This window comes from Aulostomus chinensis, chromosome 14 (assembly GCF_037954235.1).
Source record: "Aulostomus chinensis isolate RoL2024-O1b breed Wild chromosome 14, RoL_Achi_v1.0, whole genome shotgun sequence".
Classification (NCBI taxonomy): Eukaryota; Metazoa; Chordata; class Actinopteri; order Syngnathiformes; family Aulostomidae; genus Aulostomus; species Aulostomus chinensis.
Window position 1 is genome coordinate 26321724 of NC_141333.1, and position 26938 is coordinate 26348661.

Genomic DNA, 26938 nt, shown 5'->3' on the forward strand with positions numbered 1-26938 from the left:
TACCACAGCTGGAAAGATGCATCACTTGTGTTTACACACTGTTTGAATCATGATTTACTGACGAGAGAAACTGGGATCTGTGAATGTATTTCCAACTTAACGTTCTGATTTGACACACTAGATTATTGGCCAGTTGACGAGTGCTGGCATAACTTGAGTCCTTATAGTGTCTGTTAAAAAATGAGCAATCACTCTGATGCTGCTGCTCATTCCAACAATCCAACTATTTGAAGAGTTGACCAGGATGGCACTTCATCAACTGTGACACCTAACAATTTGACATCTTTAACCTTCTCAACAGCAGCACCTGTGGCAGGGAGAGTTAATGATCTGACCTTTGTGCCCGTTTAACGACCAGTATCAAAATTTTCCTTTTTGAGATATTAGTTTCTGTAATTCCTTAGAAACCAGCATTAACTTTTGTTGGAGGGATATGTTACCTTGCTCAGTGTTATATTTAGAAGCATAAATTGTTGTGTCATCCACATTTATCACCAGGTTTGCAATTTTTTAACACATAATATCATCCACTCCAGCTGTGCTTATACACAACCAGAGACATTTCAGTGAATTTGTGAGAGGTGAATTTTTTCAAGGGTGTTAGAAACTGTCACCTCATTCAATTTTACTGGATCTGCAAGCCAGTAATGACACAGGTTCCAAATAAGCAGACATACTGCATATCTTGTACACACAATTCTTTTCATCTACAAATTCCATTAAAAAAAAAAGAAATCCTGGATGTGTACCAAAATGAACATTTTAATTGCGCTTCTTGTAATACACATGCCTGCATTTTTTCATAATGATATTTCTGGTAGCTTCCAAGAAACCGATGGAAAAAAAAATTGTCCAAACTAAAAATGTTACAAAAAGATTTAAAAAATCTTGGCTTGTCCTTTTTGTTCAGATCTCTTCAGAAAACGAATGTGTTCCTCCTTGGAGCATCTGTCATCCTCCCAACAAGTTTAAATAAATCCGTTCAAGAGTTTTTGTGCAATCCAGCTAAAAGTCAGACAAAGAGCATTGAAAACTTCACCGCCTTGGTTTAACTAATACTTTCCTGTATGTGAATGAAATTTTACACAAATGCGGTCGTCAAGCTGAAACATAGAGGCTTGGAATGATAGAACCACAACTACTGCTACACCGTTTAATATCAGTTAAGTTTGAATATGTAGCAGGTCATTAGCACAACGTTGGAATGGGCTTGTGGGAAACCAGTGGGTGCGCCATGTTCTGTCCCTTGACAGTAAATCTTATACAGGCTTAAGACGTTGTTTGATTCGGATGTATCAGTCAGGTTCTAGCTCACACCGATGGAATGGCATGATTCATTCTAAACCCATGAGTCAGTGAAGTTGACTCAACCTGACCACAGGTCTCTTGTTAATATCATGGCTCAGGGGGATGCGGGTTTGAAACTCTCTGGTATTAATGATATCACCCCATCTTGTAGTTCAGGTCATAAACAGTCAAAAATGAAGGTGGTGAGCTCACAGCTCCCTCTGATTACACTAACAGCCCCTGCAAGGTCAAGACACAGCCACTGACTAATGAGACAAAATGAGTGATGGTCCAACTAGAGGACCTTACCCCCCCCCCCACGCACGCGCACACACATACACCTCCCCTCAACCTCATTCTAGTGGAAAGGGGAGGTAACAGTAAAGGTCCTAAGTGAAAACAACTGGAACTTAGTTCTGTATGACTCCACTTTTTCCACCTCTCCCTCATCCCAGACCAGTCCAGAGCAACAAAAACTGGGCCTCAGTGCTAGTACACCCCCTCTACTGTAGTCGACCACATGCTAATATGCACTCATGCCTGAACACACACTTGTGTACAGGCGGTTCATGTAAACAGACAGATGAGCACACACACATACACACGCACGCTGTTAATGATGACCAGATGCAGGCAAGTGATGCTCAGTGTTTTGTGGTTTGGTCTGATCTCCAAGAATCAGACTGAGCTCTCTCTCTCTCTCTCTCTCTCTCTTTCTCTTTCAATCTCTCTCTCTCGCTCTCTTTACTGCCTTATCACAAAATACTGACTGGGCCAGAGCTTTACTCTTAAGGTGTAACTATGACAAAAACAGCAATGAACAAGTGACAAGTCTTCTTATGACTCACTTTGGCGGAGTTCTATATACAAGTAGGTTTAAAATGAGAATGTTTTAAAACATGGCTAACCCGTTATGCCTGGCTGATGAGATCCATCCACTACAACCAGTGGCTTGGTAGAGGCCTTGGTGTTCATCATCATCGCCAGGATGGTGTCCAGAGAAAGAGAATCGCAGTTCTTGCTGGGTTGTAAACACTGTGGGGTTAGAAATGAGACATTATGACCATGTTATGCTCAGAAAAGCATTTGCTGCATTTTTTTCAGAGTAATTAAAAAAAAAAAAAAAACATTTTTTCCAGACTCAAATAAATTGTTTTTGGTCATACCTGACAAAACCTGTTGCCGATTGTCAAACAAATTTAAAAGAACTGTGAAAAGGTTTAAAAAAAGGAAACATGTATTAAGTGAGTTTCTGTTGTTTTTTTTTAAAAAGCTAAGCAAAAGCGTCAGAATGGGCGGTAGAGGCAATGTTACCCATGACTGTAACAAAGAGAAAAGAAGCAGCCATCTACCAGTGCAAAATGGAGAGATGTTTTTAGAATTACATCTGTTGTGATAAGTAGTCACTGTTCTTCAATACAAGCTAGTATGCTGATGAAGATGTATGGGAGTATTCATGACTGCGTCAGAAAAAGCTGGTCAGTCACGTAAGTTAGGTTTCCTTATGTCAGAGTTTTTTTGAAAAAGCTCCACCTCCAGTTTGGCATAAAAGGGAAAACCACCCAACAAATGTAAAAGCATTCTTAGTAGTTTTTCCACATTCTGTTTCCCTTTTTCAAACGTTTCTAATGCGATAGAGACGCAATTACATTCGTGTACCTCAGCGTCACTCAGATGATAATCAGAACGATTAACATCAAAACATTTGAGGAAACTGTAAAAGTTGGACAGATGACACAGTAAGAGAAAACAGCCTTGAAATCCTTTCAAACAAACACTGCTAATACTATGCAGCTCTGGAGAGACTAAAACAGCCCGGATGGCTTGTACAGTAAAACTCATTACACACACAATGGTTGGACTGCATACCGGTGGTAGTCTTTGGTTCTTCTGTGGTCTTTTGGTGCACAGAGACATCTCACAGTGCAGGAAAAGAAGGGACATGTTGAACTCTGAGTTGAAGGTGAAGCTGAAGCTTTTCTTATTTATCTGGGCATGCGGGGAAGAGAAGTCCCTCTGAGGATAGTACTTCACGGAGTCGTCTGTGGGGCACACCGTCTCAATGAGAGTGTATTGAGAGGCCACGCTGGGGTTGGAGTTGGGAGAAATGAAGCAGGATATGATCGTAAACCCCAAGTCCGCATCGGATGCGGTTGATGTGATCTGGTGTATGCGAGAGAAAGAAAAAACATTTATTCATGAAACGTATTGATCATCATTTTTCTCGACAAGCCTTTTCATGCAAGTGAAACTGAGTAAGACTTACATACTCTTTCCATTGCACATACCAAGGTAGATGAGATGCTTTTCTGTTTTGGTTTTTTGTTTTTTTGTTTTTTGGTACAATAAATTTACTGCCAAGGATGTAAAGGAAAACTGGGTGAACAAGCAGAATAGTAGAATCAGGATGGAGGGAAGTGACAGACTTGTCGTGATCACTATTCAATGTGTCAATTTTTTACACTCAATGTTGACTGAAAGATGTTGGAGGGCTGCTGTCGGAGTCAAAGCATCAACAACAACAAAAGTGGGCATTGTTCACCCTGTTCACTGACTTTTGTGTTGATCCCAATCCTGTAAAGTGGATAAATATCCCAGTCTTTTGCAGCATTGTTTGATCTGGGTTTGAATGTTGATCAAAACCCTCTCTGCTCTTGCACTGACAGATTATTGGCATTCTATGCAACTTTAGAAAGAATTTAACATAAAGTTCAGTTTCCTGTGGCATTTAGAAAAGATTTTAAGGCTCCTCCTCCTCACATACAAAGCCCATATTGGGCAAGGACCGAGCAAACTTGCGAACTCCTAAATTGGCTGCGTGTCCCCGAGAACACTGCCATCACCTGCTGCTGGATTATTGATCATCATTGTTATTGAGATGAATGATGCAGTTTCTGTCAATATGCCACATCTGTGACACACAGTACCAGCAGAGATCAGGGCAGCCAGCTGAGATTCTTTCAAAAGAAAGCTTGAAACGTATTTCTCTATTTTAGCATTTACATAATCTGCAATGCCGTCTGCCGCACTTCTTTAAGGCTCTGTGTATCTTTACGAATTTCACAATTTTTTGTTTTCATTGTACTTAGATTTTGATGTCCATCTTATGAAATGCATTCTGGTTTTGACTCTTTTCAAAATTCTCCTTTAAGGTGGTTGTTTTTAACATGTTTTTTGTTTTTCTCTCTTTGTTGTGAATCACCTTGACCTACAATTCCGGTACGAAAGTTGCTATATAAATACATTTTATTCGCATTATCATTATTATTGGAAATTAACTAATTATCATTATAATTGTCAATAAACTTAGCATTATTATTGGCAATGACCTGCAGACACACTACATACTGCAGCTTAAACATTAGCCTGAAGTTAAAATGGGGAGCGATAGTTTACCACAACTTGGTTTGTCATTAAAAAAATCAAGAAGGTTAGGAATATACATAAAGAAAGATGCTCCTTTTTAAAGTAAATCTGAACAAAAACAAATGGTAAAAAGAAGATATCATGTGGAATGAGGACTGCTGGACACAGACACCCCCCCCCCCCCACACACACACACACACACACTCCTGAGCCACAGTCTTTCTGTGACTGACTATTTTTGTAGTTTGATTTTTTTCCTCTGTTCCCCACTGACAAATTAAAACTTGGTTGACTCTTCTCATTGATTAGTATTTAGGAGACAGCCTTGAGCATCTTCCTTGAAGGAACATAGCGTTTTGATAGCAGGAACATTTCTCTGCCCGTAACCACAAGACAGTCCACTGAGTTATTATGTCTAATGGTATCCTCATCAAAAAGGTCACTGCCAGAAAAAAAAAAAATTTTGACGTACTAGTATCAGTGCTAGTAGTTAAAGGAGAAATTATGAACTGATACAACCTGTATCATTTATGCATGTCCAGATTAAAGAGGTGAAAGTTGGACATCTATACAGTGAGATTCTATCTTTTATGTAATCAATGAGGCCAGTCTTTGTCTGTACACCTTTTGGCCGAAGCCTCAGGTCAGGTCTCAGCACAGTGTGAGTTTTGAAGAGAGGGGAACGCCAAAGTCTCTCTCACAGACAAGTCTTTGTAACCTGCTGGCTCGGGGTCCACGCTGTCAGTGCAGCATCTCCTGCTGATATCATCATGAATCATCTCTTCAAAGGGATCCATCCCATAAGTCTTTGCCATCGGTTACGTGACCCCCATAATTGCTGTTGCGAAACAAATATTTTGAGGCAAACGGGGGAATGGATACATGGACACGTAGAGGGGCAACACAATGACTGTGAGTTAGTGTTAGTTTTTAGACCATGTGAGACAGATTGACCCTGTGGATGCCACACTAAGAGATCAAAGCAGGAAGAGCTAAAATCCCAGACAGTGTACAAACAGCAGCTTCCTCTGCTGTTATGAAGGCTTTAACTTAGAGACAAAAACATGTATTAGCAACGCAAAACATACCTCCACAAAGACTTGCTGATTTTGTGAGACAGTGTAGAAAGCCTGGCGTGATGGGCTGTTGAACAACATTGTGTTGTGCAATTCCATGTTGAACGTCATATTGCTGACTGGCAGCCTCGCAGGGCCCGGTACAATCCTGGGAAGTGTTTCGTGGGTTTCCCGGTTCTGTCGGTATGTACAATTGAACTGGTGGGAGAATAAGAAAAAGCCAATACAAATGTCAGCACAGCAGGGACCTGAAATCAGATCCAATTACTCACACACACTATCATGCTTTTTGTTCACAATAAGATGGAGCAGAAAATAGGGAGGGGGGGGAGAGAGACAAAAGAGATGGTGTATGAAGGAGAACAATAAGCAGGAGGGGAGGATTGGATGAGACAAAGGAAAATAAGTCAGCAGAGGTAACGATGGTGGAGAAAATTCAAAATGGAAAATGTAAAGTTCATGAAACAGACATCACGGAAAGAAGGCAAGAATGCAAGAGCCAGATGAGTCTTCACTAGCTCTGGGACTCTGGGAAACGCAGCTCCTTCCAACTGCATGATTTACATGGAGTTGTGAATGATCTGTGGTCTCACTTTGTTAAAGGCTGATAAGCTTCGATGAGTAAAGATCCACCGCCACTAGAAGTCATAGTAAACAACAGCATCCCACGTTTGTGTGTGATATATTTCTAATATTTGGGTAAATGTGAGGTAATTTTCCATTACTTTCCAAAATTGATTTTACAATAACTTTTCCATGTCTGGAAATTTCGATTCCATGACTTTCCCAGGTTTTTCATGAACATATGAGCCCTGAACATGTTTTAGGTAACGAAAGTGTGTCGGCTTCAATGCAGTTGTTGAAGTGCAGTTCACCATCTTGCCATCACTGGGAGGGACTCCAGCTCAGACTCTGACTTCATTCTCTGCTTACGACACGACTACTCTACCATGTCCTTCCACAGTTGTTTACTGCTACATTCATGTGAATCTCATATGTAATGATGTGCTGCTCTCCCAGACACAGAACCACTGAGTCCATTCTCTTACCACTAAGACAGACTGGTGCTCTGTGGGCTGCTTAAAAGTCCTTTTCAGCTCCCTTGGGAACAGCACTTCTCCAGATTCCAGGTCTTCATAATCCAGTGGCCCACCACTCCCATCCTTAGTCTCAGCATGAGTTATCAAAACCTGCATTCGACAAAGGAAACTGTTACTGATGCAATCAAATTTTCATCAGTTAGTAAGAGAAGGAAATGCAGATGCAGTTATGAATAGATGTAGTCGCTGGATTTAGGTCGAAAACCAAAGGCACTGAGATGTCTGTTCACGAGAGGGTCAGCAAAACAAGCAATGAGCTGGATTCAAAATGTGGGAATGTCCCGTGGCTTCTGCAGGGGGACTGACCCAGGACAAAAACATAAAGCATATGTCTCATTGCTTGTGTCAGGGCTCTGAGACAAGTCTACGCGTCTTTAAGTCATGTCTGATTTAACGAGGTGAGAGGACAATCTCAGTGAGCTGAGAGTGTTTTTCTTAAGACTGCAGCCACATGTGAGCTGACCTGCCACTGGTGCCACAGCTGAATTAAATCATCATGACATGACAGAAGAAACAACAGATAAAAGTGATGATCTTTGATGTGCGGAGACTACGAAAATTAATCTCTTTTGACCAGAGGTCAGAGGTTATCCCTGCATCCAAGTGCTCACACAAAAGAGGAGCTTGGACATGCGCCCAGGTTTTTAATAAGCGCTGGAGAGTGTGTCGTCAGACATATCCCACAAAGAAGATTTGAAAAGGCCTGGGAGCATTCACCCTTGTTTGCTTGAACAACCATGCTGAATGCATTCCACAATCATAAAGATAACTGGGGATGTCCAGTGTGAGCCCTACATCCCCCAAACCCTCCCACAGTTATATGAATATGTACTTTCTTTTAACTGAAAAAGTGAAGTTGTAATTCTGACATTTTATTCAAGAACATTATAACATTTCACAATGATTTTGTTATTGATTTACAGTTAGTTAATGCTTAGTTACATATAAGAGTGTTAAATAAACATTACGAGAGCATTAACATTTATTCGTGCCCTCTGCCACCCTCACCACAACATGCATCCCCTGAGTAACACCTCACCCTACTGCCTTATGCGGAGACCATTAGCTAATGATTAACAAACACATTAGTTAACAGTTAAATCACCATTTATAACAGTTAGCTTAGCCTTACTAGCTGATATTAATGTACCCTCATAGTAAAAAGAAAATATGACACGGTAGCTACTGTTCATGTATTTTTTTTAAAGATCATGATCATGGATGATTTTTAGACATTTTTGGAAAAGGCAAGCCTTCGAGTGGGTTATTCTTCAGGCAAAGGCTGACTTACACTTGAGGGCCAGCAGTGCACTGCTGACTTGAACACCTTATAGCCCTGTAGGCTAAGTTGGTGTAATTTCTTTTGTAGTGGTAGTATTCTTTGTAGCATTTGCGGTGTAAGATACTTGTCAACCATTTCAAACCTCAGATCAAGCAAACTAAGTTATTTTGATACTCAAATACAGCTATTTAGTACGCAGCCAACGCTGACGGTTTATTTCACCGAACCATCTCACAAGTCTCCCAGAGAAGTAGCTCGACACTTTTACAAAAAAACTTGAAAAGGGATTGAACCGTGTCTCTCTTAAGGACAAACTTACACCAGTCTAATCAATGAACCGACGGTAGAAAAACAAAAATGTCTTTTCCTTGTAGAAAAGCCTTCAGTGGTGTTTTCTGGTCTTCTTTCGAATAGGGAATACTCTCCAATCCATATCAGAATGTGACTTTTGATATAGCAGCATTTATGCTAACCTCTTTCAGAGTCCGTATGATAGTCACCTTCCGCTGTTTAACACATACCATGCCCTAATTCTCTCAAAGGATCTGGCTGGTCAAAAGGTTGTTGTTTCTGAGATAAACATGTAACCTGAAGCCTGAGGAGATGGCTTCTCACATGATCTTGTGACATTGTGACCTCATAAGGTTAACAGAAAGGGGGAGGGTCTGAGTTCAGTGCTTCTCTTTCTTGTGTCAAGTTATACACTCTGTGGCACGATTGAGTGATGAGGTAAAGCTCAAGTCACAGATATGAGCGCTCAAGGTCTGAAATTAGCCCCCATCAGCCATGTCACCGACTGCCATGTAAATGTTTTATAATACGAGTTTTTTTCTTCTTTCCTTTGTTGAAATAAAAACATGTCATCACTCTCTTGTCCTTTAACAACATTATTTTTAGTAATCAAGCAGCAAAGCTTCAAAATTTGATAAAACAATTAAATTCAATTGTCATGTGCCAGACATTCAATTCATGAGCTGAAAAGTAAATTTCACAAAGTCAATATCTACTGAGCAAATGCACCCATCACATTACAGTGCCTATTTTGTCAGTTGGAATCCAAAATTTAAGCCTGCTGGAGAAGATGAGTGTGGGGACACTGAAACACTAAAACTCAGGTCAAATAACTTGTCTTACAATGAAGCTGTAGGGTAGTGTACTCACGGAGTTGATGTGGAGGGCCATGGAACTGCTCTGCATGGGATATATGGTGGTCTGACAGCCAGTCAGTGGAGTTTCCAGTGTATAGTGGGTAGCATTGACTGTTGCTTTGCATTCTGGGTCTTGAAGCGTGAGGTTTGCATGAACAAACCCATGTGCCTGTGGAAACATAAATAAATGGCACTATTGGACACAGATAAAAACCTTTTCCTTTATTAGGTTATTTTCATAATTGTGAAAAAAAGACGAAAAGTTAAAGTGGCTATGTGGGACTTTGAGTTCCCAGGAATTAACAAAACCCACAAGGTGGTTTAGCTCCAACCCCAGCTTTTCCTAATTACGCTCAATGCCAGTTTCCATTCTGTGATGTGGCCAAATGTTGAGCCCCATACTGTTCACTGCTGCTGCTGCTGCTGACATTTAAACAGAAAAAGAAATTTGTCATTTCTTCCTCTTGTTTTACTTTTGTAGATCTGAAACATACTAGAACCACTTCATCTTAATAAATGAGACCATGCCAGCAGGCAGAACTGCGCTCTCAAGCTGACAGACCAAATATTAATCTATACGTAACCATCATATTTGGATGTGGAGACGAATGAGTTTGATTGGAGCTCATTTGCAGAGGGCTCAGTTGTCAATGTGTTTAGGAGTGAGAGAGGGACGATAAAGGCCTCAGCTCAGCTCAGCCAAGGAAATATGATTCATTCAGCCTCTTAATTGATCCAGACATCATTATTCTTTTGCTGGATGTCTACAGTGTTTGTTGCATTTTGTTCCTCCTGTCACAGTTTGTTACGTCATCTGAATCGCATGAGCAGAGATGCATAACAACCAAGTATCCAAAAGTCTGGGGACAATAATGAATGAAGTCTGGTCCAGAAGATTGAAACTCTTTAATTTTCTGTTCCATTTGTCACTGTTCAGACTATGAAAGAAAATTTTTAAGTATTAGTAAGAATGGAATATGAGTAAAACTGTCTTGGAATCAGCAGACATCCATTAACAGGAGATGGATACAGACTATTACATAAACCTCTAAATCTTAGGTCTCTGGACACTGAATTGTCAGGCTTACGGTGCCTTTTGTACAGCTCAGTTGTACCTAGCTTACACTTTTCAAGAAATGCCTGTACAATATTTTTGTTTAAATCTCTTTTTATTTTATCTACAGTCAACCTCTGCACATCTGCTCTTCGTCTATGTCTGTCCTGCAGTGTTTGGCAAAGCTGCAGCCCTGCTTCTTTTTTTTATGGTCTTCGCCTGTCCAGCTTGATTAATTGTGTGTTTCTGAGGATATACGCTATACATGATGTGTAAGTTGGTTTTTGGAGATGGGAACCACAAAATTACACTTCACTATTTCAAAAATAACAAGTAGCTTCAGAATATTGTGCACTCACTTGCAGGCTCTCTTTGCTGATGCTGACTACCATCCTTGTGTCTTCACAATGCACACTGAGGCCGACGCTCAGTACGCCCTGCTGCTCTTCTGGTTCCCTGTTTTCCCAGGGCCGGTCGTCGAGCAGAGAGGGCAGTTGCAAGTGGGGCAGGTCTGGAGACACAGGTGGAGGGAAAGGAAAGGGTAGACTGGAGCGGCGGGAAGTGGTTCCCCTTCCTGGAGGTGGACTAGAGTCACGCAGGATAGAGAGCTCTGGAGGCAACATGCTTTCCAGATGATCCACCACATCTGGAAGTGACATATGGTATGAGAGTCATGAGGCTGCTTTTACAGACATGGAAAATGCATAGGACTTCCACTGTAAAACCATTTCCCAAAATCACCCTTGTCATTTGTGCTCTATGTAGGTATTTCACTTCAATATACATACAACAAAAGTATTTCTTGTTAAAGTACATTTTCAGTTGCTTCCGATGAGGTTTTTACTAATTACCTGGTTCTCTAAGCCAGATGTTGAAGTGGTTGGCCACAGGAGTGCTGGTGTACGTCGTGACTGGACTATAGTTGTGCTCCTCAGCCCACTTGATCAAGGCTTGAGACCCTAATGGCAAGTGCTGCTTAGGGATCTTGGACACTTGCATCAGTCTCGCCGTGTCTGAACTAACACTCACAGTATCAGAGGCCTGTGGAAAAGAACATTTGTTTTTTCTCTTATTGCATCAAACAAATCAAATGGATCATACACAAGCAGCAGCTCTGTTCAGATCTTTAGAAACAAAAACCATGATTTATCATTCAGGTATTAGCACAGATATTCAGCTTCAAGTACAGTCCTGTGCTTAGTCAAGTGTGAATCAGTTGAGTGACGATGAGGTAATGAGCGTGTAGCAGCTTGATCAAAGCTAGGAAAGCAACTTGTTAGCTTGATCCTAGACTTCATGTCTTTAACATCCCACCCTCCCTTAGTGAGTGCTCTTTTGTCACTGCCATTTCCCACAAAATCTGAGTCTCTTAAGCAACTCTGACATGAATCCTGTTTCTATCTGAATTCAGGCTTCACTTTCACGACACATCCTATCACATACTTGACACCCTCCCAACATTTTTTGCACAAGCACTGCATCCTGTATGCCACTCACTGAGCTTTGGGAAATAAAACCTCGTAAACAGATTCAAAGTAGATACAACCCAATACATCACAACTATTCATGGTGAGTTGCCAGATGTAACCACAGAATATAGCGTGCTCATCCTCACACTATTATTCGACGACCTTTCCCCGCTAAATTATCACACACCACAAATTCCATCGAGGCATTTAAGAGACATTGTGATCACAGGAAGTTAGCAAAAGAAACCAAAAAGGGGTCCACCTTCGACCATGTTTGATATAATGGGGCGGGTAGCAGGAGTAGCAGTGGCAGGTACAGTAACAAAAAGCATTTTCCAAATGAAGGCCTCCCTTTCTGTTGACAAAATTGACAAAAATATGAAGCAAATCGAGAGATGTTAAAGTTTGTGCAAAAAATATGATAAAGTGCAACTGCCAAACGAACTCAGCAACAGCGAACAAAAAGTCAAGGGTCAACTTGCTTGTCAGAATGTCAGTGAAATGAAGAGAATGTCAATACTGCTGAAATATGTATAGCTACTTAACTCCAATTAGATATGACTGATTGTTCCTCAAAAGCTGCCATTCATTCCAAATTGTTAATTCTTGCACTAGAGTTCAAATTTATTCATAGGCACAGGCTCCTCATCATCATCAAACACTATTTTACAAGGGGGTTAAGTGCAAAATGGAATTATTAACTCATGCCAACACTTAAACTATTTAAATGTCACAAATGAAAGACTTCAAATTAAAACTTAGGCATAGCTAGATAAACTCAGAGTTGATACTTGCTCTAAAAACAGAATTATTTCCTTTCCAAACAAGAATGTTATTGTCTCTTGTTACTGTGTTTCGGACTGGTGATTGGGGGAAAAAAAACTGTTTGATGACCTCATCTCGGCCTTCAGCAGAAAGATTTAAACATCTAATGAACTAAACTTTAACAAATGACATTAATCCATCAAGACGTACATTGACATAATCAATGTCATAAGTCAGTCTACAAACATTTGTGCTCCTATTAGGTCTGTGAGTTTAACAAGCTTTGGCATGCGTAGTTACATTCCTGAGCGTATGATTGGCTAACGGCTTTTGCAATGCCCAAATATATATATTTTTAAATTAAACTAGCCTTTTAATACATCTACTACATGCATTATCTTTGCTCACAAATCTGTCCGTATATCCCAACTCAAGATGAGGCAAAAACAGCTCTGTATTCACATTACGTTACACTCACACAAGCTGACTGACTGTACAGCTGTGACCAGGCAGCTGTAAAAACACATCGTCTGGCAGAAATGCAGAGTCATGGCTGCATCAGCCCTGTAGGAGTGTCAGCATTACACAGTGAGGAAAACCAGAGACCCCTGCATCAGTTAACACCAGTACGGAGGGGTGCAGCCATGACAGCGATACACAGTAAGAACAGAATATCAGCAGAAATTCTCAATATTATTGAGTTACTCTTTATTCTACAGCACCGTTTTTTTTTTCCAACCCTGGAGCAAGAAGTGGTTGAACGGATTCCAATTTACATGCTCTATATTTACACTATTCTTCCAAAGTGTACATAGAATGGGAGTCATATTCTGATTGCTCCTAATAGGCCTGAGAGGTGTGAATAATGATGATGATGAAGATTTGATGTTGTGTAATGTGTACTAGGTAGAAAGCCATATCTTTGAGTAATCTGCAGTCATCAGCTCGTTTTTTTTCTCCTCTGTGCAAATACGTCCTAACAGCTAACAGCTTCAGGAAGGGCCCAAGGTGAAAGCTGCTCACGATTCACACAGTCACACTCTAATGGGAGGCAGCTTGGATTTTATGTGAAGCTATAATTCTGCAGAGGTCTTGCCTCTGAAAATATGCGAAGACCCTACCACCCTTGCCTCCAACTCAGTTATTACAAACCCAAAAGAATGACATGCAACGAAATTTCAAAGTTCCTCCCAACATGTTATCGCCCACTCCCTCCAGCAGCGAGGTCCAGGTGCCAATTCAACAACTGCGCTGGTGTGACAAATTCTTCACCGATGACAAGTGATGATCGCTCTGTCTGTGATATGTGAGTCACTGCGATGTGTGATAAGACTAGAAATCTCAGTGGTCAACAAATGCTGCAGCTTACCAAGACATTCAGTTTGCCAATCACATTGTGGGACTTGATGACCCAGTTTACAGACTTAGCACACTTGAGGAGCAAGAACACATCACGATGGAGCGGGGCACCATCCTCCAGCGGCCGTAGATCCACTATCACATCTACCTGGAATGCACTACAGAAAGAGAGAGAAAAAGACAAAGAATTTTGGATAGCTTGTTCTGTGTAGCGTTATCATGCTTTCTGTGTCTGGCCAAATAATTAAAAAGCTGGATTTATTCCCAGAAATAAACAGACATTATGCACTGCAGATTGTGCTAGGGTGAGACAGAGAACAGCCACCAGCACATTCCCAGATTTGTACGGAACAATAACTCCACTGGGGGAATGAGGAAATTTCCTGGATGTTAAGATGCAGTTTTGAAATAAGTTCTCAAAAGGAACACGTAACCCAAAATAAACCCCACAGGGATTACTGAGAGCATCCTGATGTGAAAAATAAACTATGACAATACCTCTTCTTAGCTTTGGCTGTCTTAGTTGCTCACCTGCTGGAGTTGGGGGCTTGAAGTTCGATGATGTGGACTTCTTGGTCCTTGTCTGGCCCAGACAGGACACACCCCTTTGATGTCTGGGGCTCCACATAGCCACCCAGGTAGTTCAGAGACAGGAACTTGCTATCAATCTTGCAAGTGTCAGAAAAAACTGGATCTGAAAATGTAGAGACGTTGAAGTTACTGGTCAGAGGTTCTTCTCGGATGCCATTTTGCTACTCTTGAGGACTTTTTATTGCTCCTACACCAGAGAGGTAAAATTCCAAAGTCCGCTACAGAGCAGCAGCCCTTGTGTTCCTGTTCACGGATATTTAAGAAGCTTGGATGTGAGGCATGCACGACCCATCTTTCTATCAACAGGGACATTTCTTTTTTTCAGTTTACGTGGGAAAGCTAAAACCAAAATTTTGCCAGAAGTTCTGCACAATAACAGGACAAAAAGGTTCATAAACAAATTAAACCAAACCCCTCTACTGTTTTTCCTCCACTATCACAACTGTCAAAATATTCTGCTGAGAAAGCACCTTCACTGAACATGAAAAGTTAGACCCCTTCTCTGCACTCAGAGAAAACACAAGACAGATGCTTCCTTATTTGGCAAACAGAGCCTAGGACAAAGTGTAAACTTTAGGCTGGCATCTTCCTCTCTGGAACCCATGTGGCACTTGGTTTGGGAGCAAAGGGAGCATCTGTCCATCTTAGCGAAATGCTGCGGCAGTTGAGGTGAAGAGGAAATATACAATTCTTTGCTCACAGTATACAACATGATAATGTGGGCTTTTGCCAAACCACAGTCCTGTATGACAAAGGCTTGACAGTGAGCAACTATTTACAGAGAGAATCATCACTGGCAGCAAATGAACCAGTATTTCTTGATACATTTCTATGCTGTCTGGAAGTTGATACATTATGAAGGCAGATGTCTGTTGAAGAGCACTGAATGAGGAATCAGGTCCAGGGCTCAAGATGTAAGAAGACAAATCAGAGATTCCCCTGAGACTCTCTCCAGTGTTTCTTTACTTTATACACTACGAGCAAAAAGGACAGAGGCAATCTTTATTCATTTAAGCTATTTGTTCTAATAAGATTTGTTCAACCCCTACATGCCTTTGAGCAATTCTTTTTATTATAGTTTTACCATCTTAGTGAAAACTATGGGAGTAACAGCATTTCATGAAGGAGAGAAGTGACAGGCATTGAAAAGGATCTAGGAATCTAGGGAGGATATATTGGGAGCTGCATCTACTGATCAGTTTAAAATAATATCTTACTGCATTTACTTTTGTGGTTTAACACATGCTAACATGCAGGCAATGCCATATACAATATCTACACATTCCTATCCCTGGTTGCATGCTGTTTTTTTGACTGATGGATGCGGTAATAAATACAAGTTAGCAATACAGTATGTACTGTGTATGAACATGACATGATCTTAAATGTTCCATAATCAGTCCTGACAGTGTCTGCCAAGAATTTAAAAGGACATTAGCAACCCAGAATAACTGCTGCAAATGCTGATGCAGCTACAGGTCTGCTTGCAGATGTGTGGAGCGATAAGACAGAGAGAGAGAGAGAGAGAGAGAGAGTGTGTGTGTGTGTGTGTGTGTGTGTGTGTGTGTGTGTGTGTGTGTGTGTGTGTGTGTGTGTAAGATTGTGAACAATTCCATAGTTCTGTAGATCAGGGCAAAGCACAGGAAAAATCTATGGCTGCTCATAATTGACAGCATTGTCCTCCACAGACCTGCATCTGCACACTTAGGACTTGCTGTTCTTTTGCTAAGTAAATACAAAGAAAAACCTCAACACAATCTAAGCCCGTTCCAGATTTTTGCTTACAAACTGCTTGAAGTGCGGGGGTTAGGCACTAAGAAACTCTTTTAGAGGCTCAATCACTCTGAGTGAAGGGGATCCTTATGCTGGCTTTCAGACCTCCGTATGCACCTCATTTTTGTGAAAAGAGACTGTATGCAGTTTATTTTTGAGTTAAAAAGATGTCATTGACAAAAATCTGACCTATTCAGATACTTTCAGGTCCGTCATTTTATTCAAAAACAGAGTTCAACGTTTCCTGCTTTTCCAGCAGACTCAGGACTTGAAAAGATTTTGCGTAACCCTATGCATTTTGGGAGGCATATCGCAAACATCTCAAATATAATTACCTCTCTTCAGGAAACATCATTAGATGGGCTTAGAACTGCATGGTCTGACGAACCCGGCTATGAAATTCCTGAATACTTCTGGGAACGTGCTCAGAAAAGAATTAACGGAACATCATCCTGTGCGCGGCTTAGCCTGATACAATTCAAAGTCTTTCATTGAATTTACTATACAAAATCTAAACTTTCAAGAATTTACGACGATGTTGATGACAGGTGTGAGCGCCGCAATTCTGCTCCAGCAAATATGACCCATATGTTTTGGAATTGCCCTCAGTTAACAAAATTTTGGTCATCTATCTGTAAAACACTAAATGATGCTTTTAACACTAAAATCAAACCGTCTGCAGATATGGCCATCTTTGGAGTGTTGGTTGATGAGCACATGCTACCCATTAACAAGATGAACGCTTTTGCCTTCGCATCTCTGGTAGCCCGTAGAAATATAGTCTTACATTGGAAATCTCCTGAACCACCCAAAGTGTCTGTCTGGCTCGCTGAATTAATGTTTTTCTTGAAATTAGAGAAAATGAAATACTTAACTAGAGGTTCAACGAAACAATTTCACAAGATGTGGGACCCTCTGATTGAGTACTTTAAAGATCTCAAGACCCTTCCATGAACCTATGGAGCCCTGAGATATATATCTGATCTTGCCTCATCATTGACATGTACTTGAACCTGTAATGCCCTCATTGTCTGTCATTAATATTTTATAATAATTTTTTTTATTTTATTCTATTTTGATTTTCAACTTCACCACTGTACAGACACTTTAATTCTTGCCACTATTACTATTATCATTATTATTATTATTGTTTTCCTCTTTATTTGTTTATTTAATTTATGATGTCTTTCATTTATGTAACTTTGCTATCTATGCTTATGTTTGTTTGTTTGTGCAGCAGTATATGGGTGTTGTGGGTGGGTTTTGTCTGTTAAAAAGAAAAAAATCTAATTCCAGATATTGTATTTAAATGCATCTTACTTTGTACTTTCTTGAATAAAAATATACTTAAAAAAAAAAAGATGTCATTGATGCAGACTATCATTGTGGTATTGATACCTGGTTGAATAAAGATTGAGACTTTGGATGACCAAAATTCAGGACCATTTGTCAGGAAAATGTCTGGTGCCAACTCGATGTAGAACGCTGCTGTTCAGTGACAAAAATCCAACATCGAATATCAACAGCATCTTGATGTCGAGGTGTTGCGACCACATGCTAAACATGATCATGTTAAATCAGCACAATATGAAATTCTAACATTTTAGTCACTGTTAATTTGTTATCGTTGGGCGAGAAGCAGGGTACACCCTGGACAGATCACCAGTCCATCACAGAGCCTACATTTATAGACAGACAACCATTCATTATCCCACTCCTGAGCCATTTAGAGTCCCCAGTTCAACTAACTCACAGGTTTTTGATATGTGGGAGGAAGAACAACCAATATGAACCCACATTGGCACCAGGAGAAAGGCAAACCCCACACAGAAGGCCCCAGCCCTCCTGTGACCTAAACCGGATATCTAGACATAGGATGGATTGATAGATATGTAGTTGTTGCTCATCAGTTAAAAAATAATACTTGCAGCCCATTCACCAAAAACAACATAAGGATCACTAAATCACATTAAAAATGTATAAATGTATACTTGTAAAATGTACTGTAAAACCATTTGTATTTGTTTGGCTGTGTACTTTAAATTCCTGATGTGGTAAAGGTGAATGTCTGTTGAAGGAAGGGAATTCTTTAACCTGAACAGTGGATGTGTGAACCTCCAGTCTGGGCTCTAACAGCTTCAATAAAGTTCTTCGAATCGAGCAGGGACTTGGGAGGTGGGCTATGAAGCCTTGAGCTATGTTTGGGAATTTCGGAATTCTGTTACACACCTTCTCCAACTTTGATGTATATGTCTTGGGTCATCCTGAGCTCAGAGAAAGAGGTGACGGCCCTGTAGATCTTCTGGGCCCAGTTGAGGAGGTGCTCGTTGCCATGGGGAAGGGTCTGCTTTTGGATCTGGCAAGAGAGGGAAAAGTTTCCCGCCTGAAAGTGGACCTCTGAGCCCTCAGGTACCTGGAGGAGGAGAAAACACTGTATGTTAGAGCATAAAGGAGCTGCTGCAGTGTGATAAGTTAACGCACTTCTGATGCAATTTAAGAAATCATGCTATGAATATAATTACATTTTCTAGATTAAAAAGTCTTTCCAGACCAGAAGTCAAATCTTTTATCTGCACAAAAGTCTAATCATCCTTACAGTACACACAAAAACGTAAGATTGTAAAAAGAAAAACCTTCAGTCAGACTGACTTTCCCAAATTAAACTCCTTCTGTAAACACTAGTGAAACCCATCTCTCACACTCCGTCCCAACTGTTAGTCAGAGCTTCTACAAATATTCTCAGTGTATTTTTGCACATGCCCCCACACACAATAAGGTGTCTAGTTTCCAATGTTTACACAGTATGCTGCCTTGAAATGCGTCATCATAAATGTGTAGGTCTGCTTCAAAATGGCCACAATCAGTCACAGAGAAGATGAACAAGGAAGGAGGTAAGTAGGTGGACAAACTGTGAAAGAAGGGACACATCTTTTGAAAACATCCAGCCATTTGCCAGGTGAGAAGAACACATTCAACATCATTACAGCATCATATTACACATTTCTGCACTGTTAAAGATGAAAACTGCAGTGATGAATACTAAGTTGTTCTACTGAATCCAACTGTAAAATATCAACAGTCATGTAAAAATATATAAAAATGAGGGAGATGCTATAAAAATATGAACTGAAAGAAGAAATCGAATAGGGAAACTGTTTCTGTTACTACTGAGAAGGAACCGCCCCTTTGGTACCTAATGTAGCTCAGCCCCTATGCCTCATTTCAGAGCGATAAACATTCACATGTGCTGAAAAAAAGGCACAACCAAATGAGTCCAGGCACACAGTCTAGACAGCCTACATCATTTTATTTCCATGCTTACTTCCCTAACTCAAAAGTTATCCAGTGTGTGTTCAGGAGACATGGCACTGCAAGTCCAATTAAAACATGAAATCCCCAAAAAATCATTTTGAATCAGACAGAAAATACCTTTTATTTGTTACATCACTACCAAGTTGTTCCTAAATTCCAATCATTCTCTCTTGATAGTAGTATCATATCCCTTCTGAGAATTTTTCAGACTCAACTCAAATCAAATCTGCTCATGTGCTACATCTGTCTGACCTCTGGATACTCCTCTGACGTTCCTGGCATTGTCACCAGAGGCAGTAAATACTGCTGCCTAGGAGGCAGACTCTGTCGAAGAATTCAGGTCGATTTTATTTTTGGTGCATTTACTTCAGCAAGAAAAAGAGAGAGAGAGAGAGAGAGAGAGAGAGAGAGGGGTGGTACCCTGAGCCAGTGAGGAGGGGGTGGGCGTTGTTAACCAAGCTCACAAGAGTTTATCAGTTTAATTGCAGGAATATGACTGTAATTAGTCGCAAAGAATTAGAGGGGAAAGCCTGAAAGCCAAATCAGCTCCAGGCTTTCCAAAGTGCTGAAAACCTCAGGAATTTGAAACAGGGAAGCAGGGGAACACTGGGCTTTAACAAACTCTCTGTATACCTTATGCCTAGTTCATTGACCAAAGCTACCTAAAACGCTAGAAAGCAAAAAGTATTTCCTTTTAAATAGAATTTAAAGGAACATAACAACTTGTTGAGAAAATGTTTAATTCAATCCATCCAGATCAAGAAAAGTAGAGGGATCTTTCCTCTGAGCTGCATTTGGGAGCTGAGACTCAATAAAGAGACCTGCTTTAGTCAGCTCAGCTCAATAAATAGCAATGGATGGGAAGTGTTAGCATACCTTTGTCTGTCAGTGAGAATACTTTGTTTCACTAACTAAAGTCGCCATTTCCATCCATTTTCTACCACTTATCCTGTCAAGGGTCGCGGGGGAGCTGGAGTCATCCCAGCAGCCTTTGTCAGATCATTTATTTACCATCCATCCATTTTAGATCGAAGCGAAGTAAAATCTGGTCAACTGGACGTAAGTTTATCTTGAAGACGTTTCACCTCTCATCCGAGAGGCTTCTTCAGTTCTAGTGAAGAGTGTGGAAACTCCAGCTTATAAACCTATGTGGGAGTGGTCAGTGCTATTGTGGTGGAAACGACCCTCCCGAGACTCACCTGGCCTCCCCAAACGACAGTCGTTGTGCGGTGTCAGGGAGTTTCAGGGGTGGTCGTTAGGGAGTTTCACCGACCACTCAGAAGATAATGGGCTGTGCTGGCATCAGCCGTTCCACATGGGTCTTTCAGCTGAGCTCTTTGGGGAAGCTTTGAAAGGACTTGGTTGTAAATAGGTGAAAGGAACGACTGTCGTTTGGGGAGGCCAGGTGAGTCTCGGGAGGGTCGTTTCCACCACAATAGCACTGACCACTCCCACATAGGTTTATAAGCTGGAGTTTCCACACTCTTCACTAGAACTGAAGAAGCCTCTCGGATGAGAGGTGAAACGTCTTCAAGATAAACTTACGTCCAGTTGACCAGATTTTTCTTCGCTTCGATCTACGATGACCTGGATGAATGAGAACCTACACAGACATCCATCCATTTTCTACCATTTATCCTATTAAGGGTTGCTGGGGGGGTGGAGCCTATCCCAGCAGCCTTTGGGCATTAGGCGGGGTTCACCCTGGACAGGTCTCCAGTCCATCGCAGGACCAACACATAGAGACAGACAACCATTCACACTCACATTCATACCTACAGTCAGTTTAGAGTATCAATCAGCCTCGTCCCCTCTTGATGTCTTTGGACTGTGGAGGAAGCTGGAGTACCAGAGAGAACCCAGCAGGAACAGGGAGAACATGTAAACTCCACTCGGCTCGAACCCGGAACTTTCTTGCTGTGAGGCAAGAGTGCTAACCACTGCACCACCGTGCTGCCCTAGCTGAAGTTTTGAGTAGCGATATCAAATCACTGCCCCCAGTCAGCAAATTACTTTTGACTACGTGTCTGATTCTAAAGTTACAGTCTCCACATTTTAAATTGTTATTTGTTCATTGCAAGTGCTCGTCACGGACCTAGTTATATTAAAGGAAGCAACGGTTGTACTGGAGAAAAGTATATCTAATAACTTTTAAGAGAAGTCAACATTTCCCTACCACTACCATTCATAGTGCTTAGCCATCTTAGCACTCAGTTGGTCTCTGTGGGTCTCGGCTCCCTACTGAAGCACAGACAAGGGGAGGACTCTTCTCTTATATTTCTAAGAGGGTGGTGTGTTCATTTAGGTTTAAATATATATATATATATATATATATATATATATATATATATATATATACAATACTGGATGCTGTTTACAAAGCTTATCACCACTCAATGTGTTACACGTGGTAGTAATCTACCAGATAAAGCAAATCATCATATATTAGAACAAAACAATTGCAATAAAACATATTATTTTTTTATATTCAAATCAGGAGTAAATGTGCCCGTAATGTTTTCAGAAGCAGTAATGAACATGAAAACTTGATATAAACTCGATTTAAGGAGGAATTCCACAGATTTAACAGTTGTAAGTAAGAACGTGGAGGAGAAGTTGGGTGACCAAGCGAGCGAGCGACACTCGTGCCTTCATGTTTGACATCTCAAATGTTGACTGAACATTACAGCCTACTGAGGCTGATCATTACTTTCAAAATGTCTCCAACGACTTTTAAAATAAGATGAACTTTCTGCCAGTTTCCCACATGGTTCAAAACATTTTAAAGAAAATTTTCAGCATTTTCTGTGAGCAAAAACATATTGTAGTCATATATATTTGGTTATGTCATGCAACATGTTTGACATCAGTTACAAGAAAGAGCAATAATCCCCTCGTGGCTTCCCACTGAACAACACCCAGAGTCTGGGAAAATCACAAAAAGATGGAAATTAAGAAGTGATTCAAATGTTGTGTTGACAGATAATATGAACACGCAAAAACTGGTGATATTAGTACGGAAAATGTTTTTTTGGCTGATATGATTTTCTCTCTTGGTGAGATATGAGGAGCATATCAAATAGCTTGCTGCAGATGTGCGTGTGTTCCTGTGAACTGGCAAGCTCTGTTGTGGAGAAAACAATACCATATGTCTCAGCGCCACTATGGAGCATTCGTCTGCCATTTCTGTCTCCACATAAAAAAACCAATAGTGGCTACCCATGGTTTCCATTAAAAACTACGCTGAGGAGAGTGCCGCAGCGTGTGAGAGGAAACATACACAGGCCTTCACTAATGAAACAAATCCAAAAGCAAAAAGGCGCAGCTTGGCAAACAAACAATAGTCAAGACATGCCAACAAGCACAACTTTACTGAGTTGTTCCATCAAGTCATAAAACATTTGCTCCAGATCAAGCCTTTCAAGCAGAGATGCTACAACGCCCTCCTCTCCTAAACCCCAACAGGAATGCTATAGATTTATCTGCAAAGTCAACACACTCACATGTGTTTGAATCCTTGAGCAAAATAAAATTTTGAGTTCCATGTTCATATTTCATGTCATTTTGGACCTATGATGACTCTTCCTGCTGCTGATTGTCAAGAAGTATAGGGCAGAACATGCTTTACAACAACAAAAAAAATCTTACATTTTAAAAGCCAACAGGGTCCACTGGCCAACAGAAACAGTGTAGTCAACGACTCTGAAGCCTTTCCAAGCAGCCCATCTGTGTCTGCTGAGCCCAAAGCAAAGGGACCAGGAAACAAGGACTGGCAGCCCTGATTCAGAGCCCAATTAGTCCCAGGAAACAAGGCAGAGGCAGGGAGGTCTGGCAGTGGGATTCTGTCTCAAAAACCAGTTCCTCTGGACTGTGTAAGGACACGCTCAAAGCACACCAGCATCAATTCCACCCAAGATCATGAAAAGTGTGGCTATTGGCAACATCATCAACAACACCAGTATTTTGCCATGTATGAGGTGTTAACTGACCATTTGCCAACATTATGAATGAATGCAATAGTCCACATTTTAAAAGTCTGGAGGGTGAAAAACCCAAAACAGAAATGATCAAACTAATGTGCTATTTGCATAAGAAAAAAGTTTCCTTTTAATGTTTATTGGGTTAACATTTACATAAAAAGACCAGATTTATGATAGAACAAGCACATTAATTGTATTGTCCTACTGCGCGGGAGCGTGTTGTGGATGATGTCAGAGTTTAGGCTTATGTTAGCAGCTCTGTCCTGTTCTTTATGGGATTTGGACAAATTTACAAGACAAAAACCTCAGCCAGCATTACCAGGAATACTGTTTTATTTGCCTCAAACTTCAATTAGTCCTCAACCTAAAAGCTACTTCTCTCACAAGAAGAAAAAATATACTACAAAGCAGCCAAACATTTTTATCTTACATTTTTTTCACATCTGACCTTTTAAAGTTGCTTTTTCTGTGCTAAAAAATGCTTCTTTATCCCTGTGACTTCTATACGAATTACCATCTGGTAAAAATACAGAAGTTTTTGTCTTTCGCTTTGTCCAACACAGAGTTCCAACAGAAAAATGCAGCTTGGGTTCACAGGAGGCAGGCTATTCCTCAGCATCCAAACACCTGTATTTCCCCCGTTATCACGGTCCATCAGGACCACGTTGCAACTTAAACTTAATCTTTGGACTCCGGTTTGTATCATTTTGGATTCAGTTGAGATCTTCGTGTTATTCAGTGTCTTCCTTCGCGTCCATCTTCCAGTTAGTTCCTCTTTTATTTTGAAAGTTACCTCTCTCCTGTGTCTGTACTTCCTTTCTTTGTCTGTTTCCCTCCTTTTCGTGTGCCCACCTGTGCCTGATTTGACCATTAGACCCATCATTTTTGTCCTGTCTCATCCTTCTCTGTACTTGTATTTTCTCACCTGTTTCTTGTTGTAGATTAGTTCAGTTTGTATTTTATTTAAGTTCCAATTTTCAGTCTTTGTGAGATCATTCATTTACCATCCATCCATCCATCAATTTTCTACCACTTATCCAGTTGAGGGTCACGGGGGCCCAACAGCTTTCAAATGAGAGGCAGGGTTCACCCTGGACAGGTCACCAGTCCATGGCAGGGCAAACACATAGAGACAGACAACCATTGGCTCTCCCAGTCACACCTACAGTCAATTTAGAGTCTGGATTAACCTGGTCCCCTCTTGATGTCTTTGGACTGTGGGAGGAAGCCGGAGTACCAGAGAGAACCCACGCAGGCACAGGGAGAACATGCAGACTCCACACACAAAGATCCCGTGCTCGAACCTGGAAACTTCTTCTTCCATGGCACTTTTTGGGTTGTGCCCAACTGGGCCCCATTGGTCAAGGCCTAGCCACCAGACGTTAGCCAGTGAGAGCCCTTCCAAGGCCTGGCTCCAGGAGTGTGCCCTGGTCTCTCCTTTCCCACACAAGATTTCAACACTCCCAACAACAAAATATCTGAATTAGCAAGGATCCTAATGTCAAATCACGTTGCCTTGGGAGATCATAGAGAAGCTCCCAGGATAACAAGGACACACAAACCCCTCCACCATGTTAAGATTCTCAGAGAGACTAATAGCCACAGAGAAAGCTAATATTTCTATTATGTCTCAGAAAATACACAGCTGCTGCAGTCAGAAATTATCTCCCTGCATGTTTAGCACTTTACAGCACTTTACAGTTTACTGTAAATCAATCTGAAGATACACACTCTTATAATGCACAGATGAATCTTATCATTTAGAACAGTAAATTCTAACCCTCTTTTTGGTACTGGAGACATTACAACTTCTTGTTCTACAAAAGTCCATCCTCATTAAACACAGCCACGGCTCTGTCTGTACTCGATTTTAATGATGGTTGTCAGCCATGTTCTGTCTGCCAATGACAGAAAGAGTTTCAGTATGATGCTGACCTGCTGGTCTGAAAAAATCCACCCATCTTGCTGGCCATGTATCATTACTGCTTAAGAAAATACAAGAAGGTCAGATGCACATCCATCCGCATTATATGCATCAGCTCCATTTGACATGAGAACATTTCCATTGCTAGACAAGAACAGGACATAATTAAAGTAGATATTTGGCACTTGGGTCTCATGTCTCAATGTTGTGGACAAGCTTCTTGAACTTTGTAGAAGGGATGAACACAGTTTTTCCAAAAGATATTCCCTCATTATCTTCTTCAAGGACGTTGTGTTTTCAGTGCCATTTTTCTGCAAGCAGATTACACAACAAAGCTGATTTTCACAGAATTGGTGCTGGGATGTAGCTTGAGCCAAGGAGGAACTCATGGCATTTTGGGTTAGATTCATTTGATATGACAAAAAAATGTTGGGTTTTTTTTCTTAGTAATGGTGGGGGTCTTTGCTCTCCCAAGTGCCCATCTATCATTCGGGTTGTGCAAAAGGGAACCAGTCTCAAATGGAACTCCCACCAGAGGCTTACTGTAAAAACTGTCATGACACCCCCAATCAAAACAAGACTGCCAAATCTTTCACTTTTTTTCCGACAAACAAAGGGGACTTTCCACAGTAGATAGTTGCCTGTGGCCTGCTGTCCCGTGCATAGGAGACACACCTCTGTCTGTACTGACTGTGCTTAATGATGTAAAGCAGACTGCATGGCAGCTGACAAATAAGTATATACTACACATTTGATGATATTCTATTACTTCAAATGCTCTCTTGGGTGATCATTTTTCATGTAAAAATATAGCACAGCTTAATGTTTTTTTACATATAAAATCCCAGCACAGTTGCCCTTTTTCAATGATGTGTCTAGAGATTTTGTTTGATGACGCTGCATCATTAAATTTGAATTTTAGTAGTGCAGAAATGAAGCAAGTTAGCTGGCAGTGTTGCTGAACCAGTTTCTTTCTCTATCATATTTAGATGTACATTAGCTTTAGTTTTACTTTTTGAAAGCTCATCTATATTTGAAGGCTACACGGTGGTGCAGTGGTCAGCACTGTGGCCTCAAAGCAAGAAGGTTCCAGGTTGAAGTCCCGGCTCGGGCACGGGATCTTTCTGTGTGGAGTCTGCATGTTCTCCCTGGCTCTGGCTTCTTCCCACAGTTCAAAGACGTGCAATCGGGGTTTAGGCTACTTGGATACTTTAAATCGTCGTGAGTGTGAATGGTTGTTTGTCTCTCTGTGTTGCAATGGACTGGCGACCTATCCAGGGTGAACCCCGCCTCTCGCCCGTAGATGCTGGGATAGGCTCCAGCCCCCCTGCGACCCTTAATAGGAATAAGCGGAAGAGAATGGATGGATGGAACTATATTTGATGTGATAGAATCACACTATTTTGTGCACAGTAACAGTATTACAGCAATATAGTGATTCAGCTATAACTG

The 26938-nt window shown here is 40.9% G+C and overlaps 1 protein-coding gene across 1 annotated transcript in view; it reads right to left on the reverse strand.

Moving 5' to 3' along the window:
* Positions 1–26938, reverse strand: part of tgfbr3 (transforming growth factor, beta receptor III) — an 80126-nt gene that overhangs the window by 13204 nt on the left and 39984 nt on the right. The window contains exons 5-14 of the mRNA XM_086225220.1: positions 18500–18683; positions 14438–14600; positions 13917–14064; positions 11165–11354; positions 10673–10959; positions 9273–9428; positions 6779–6919; positions 5742–5927; positions 3157–3450; positions 2196–2322 (exon numbers count right to left, since the gene is read on the reverse strand). Coding sequence (XP_086081346.1) covers positions 2196–2322; positions 3157–3450; positions 5742–5927; positions 6779–6919; positions 9273–9428; positions 10673–10959; positions 11165–11354; positions 13917–14064; positions 14438–14600; positions 18500–18683 — 1876 coding nt within the window. The remainder of the gene's footprint in view (positions 1–2195; positions 2323–3156; positions 3451–5741; positions 5928–6778; positions 6920–9272; positions 9429–10672; positions 10960–11164; positions 11355–13916; positions 14065–14437; positions 14601–18499; positions 18684–26938) is intronic.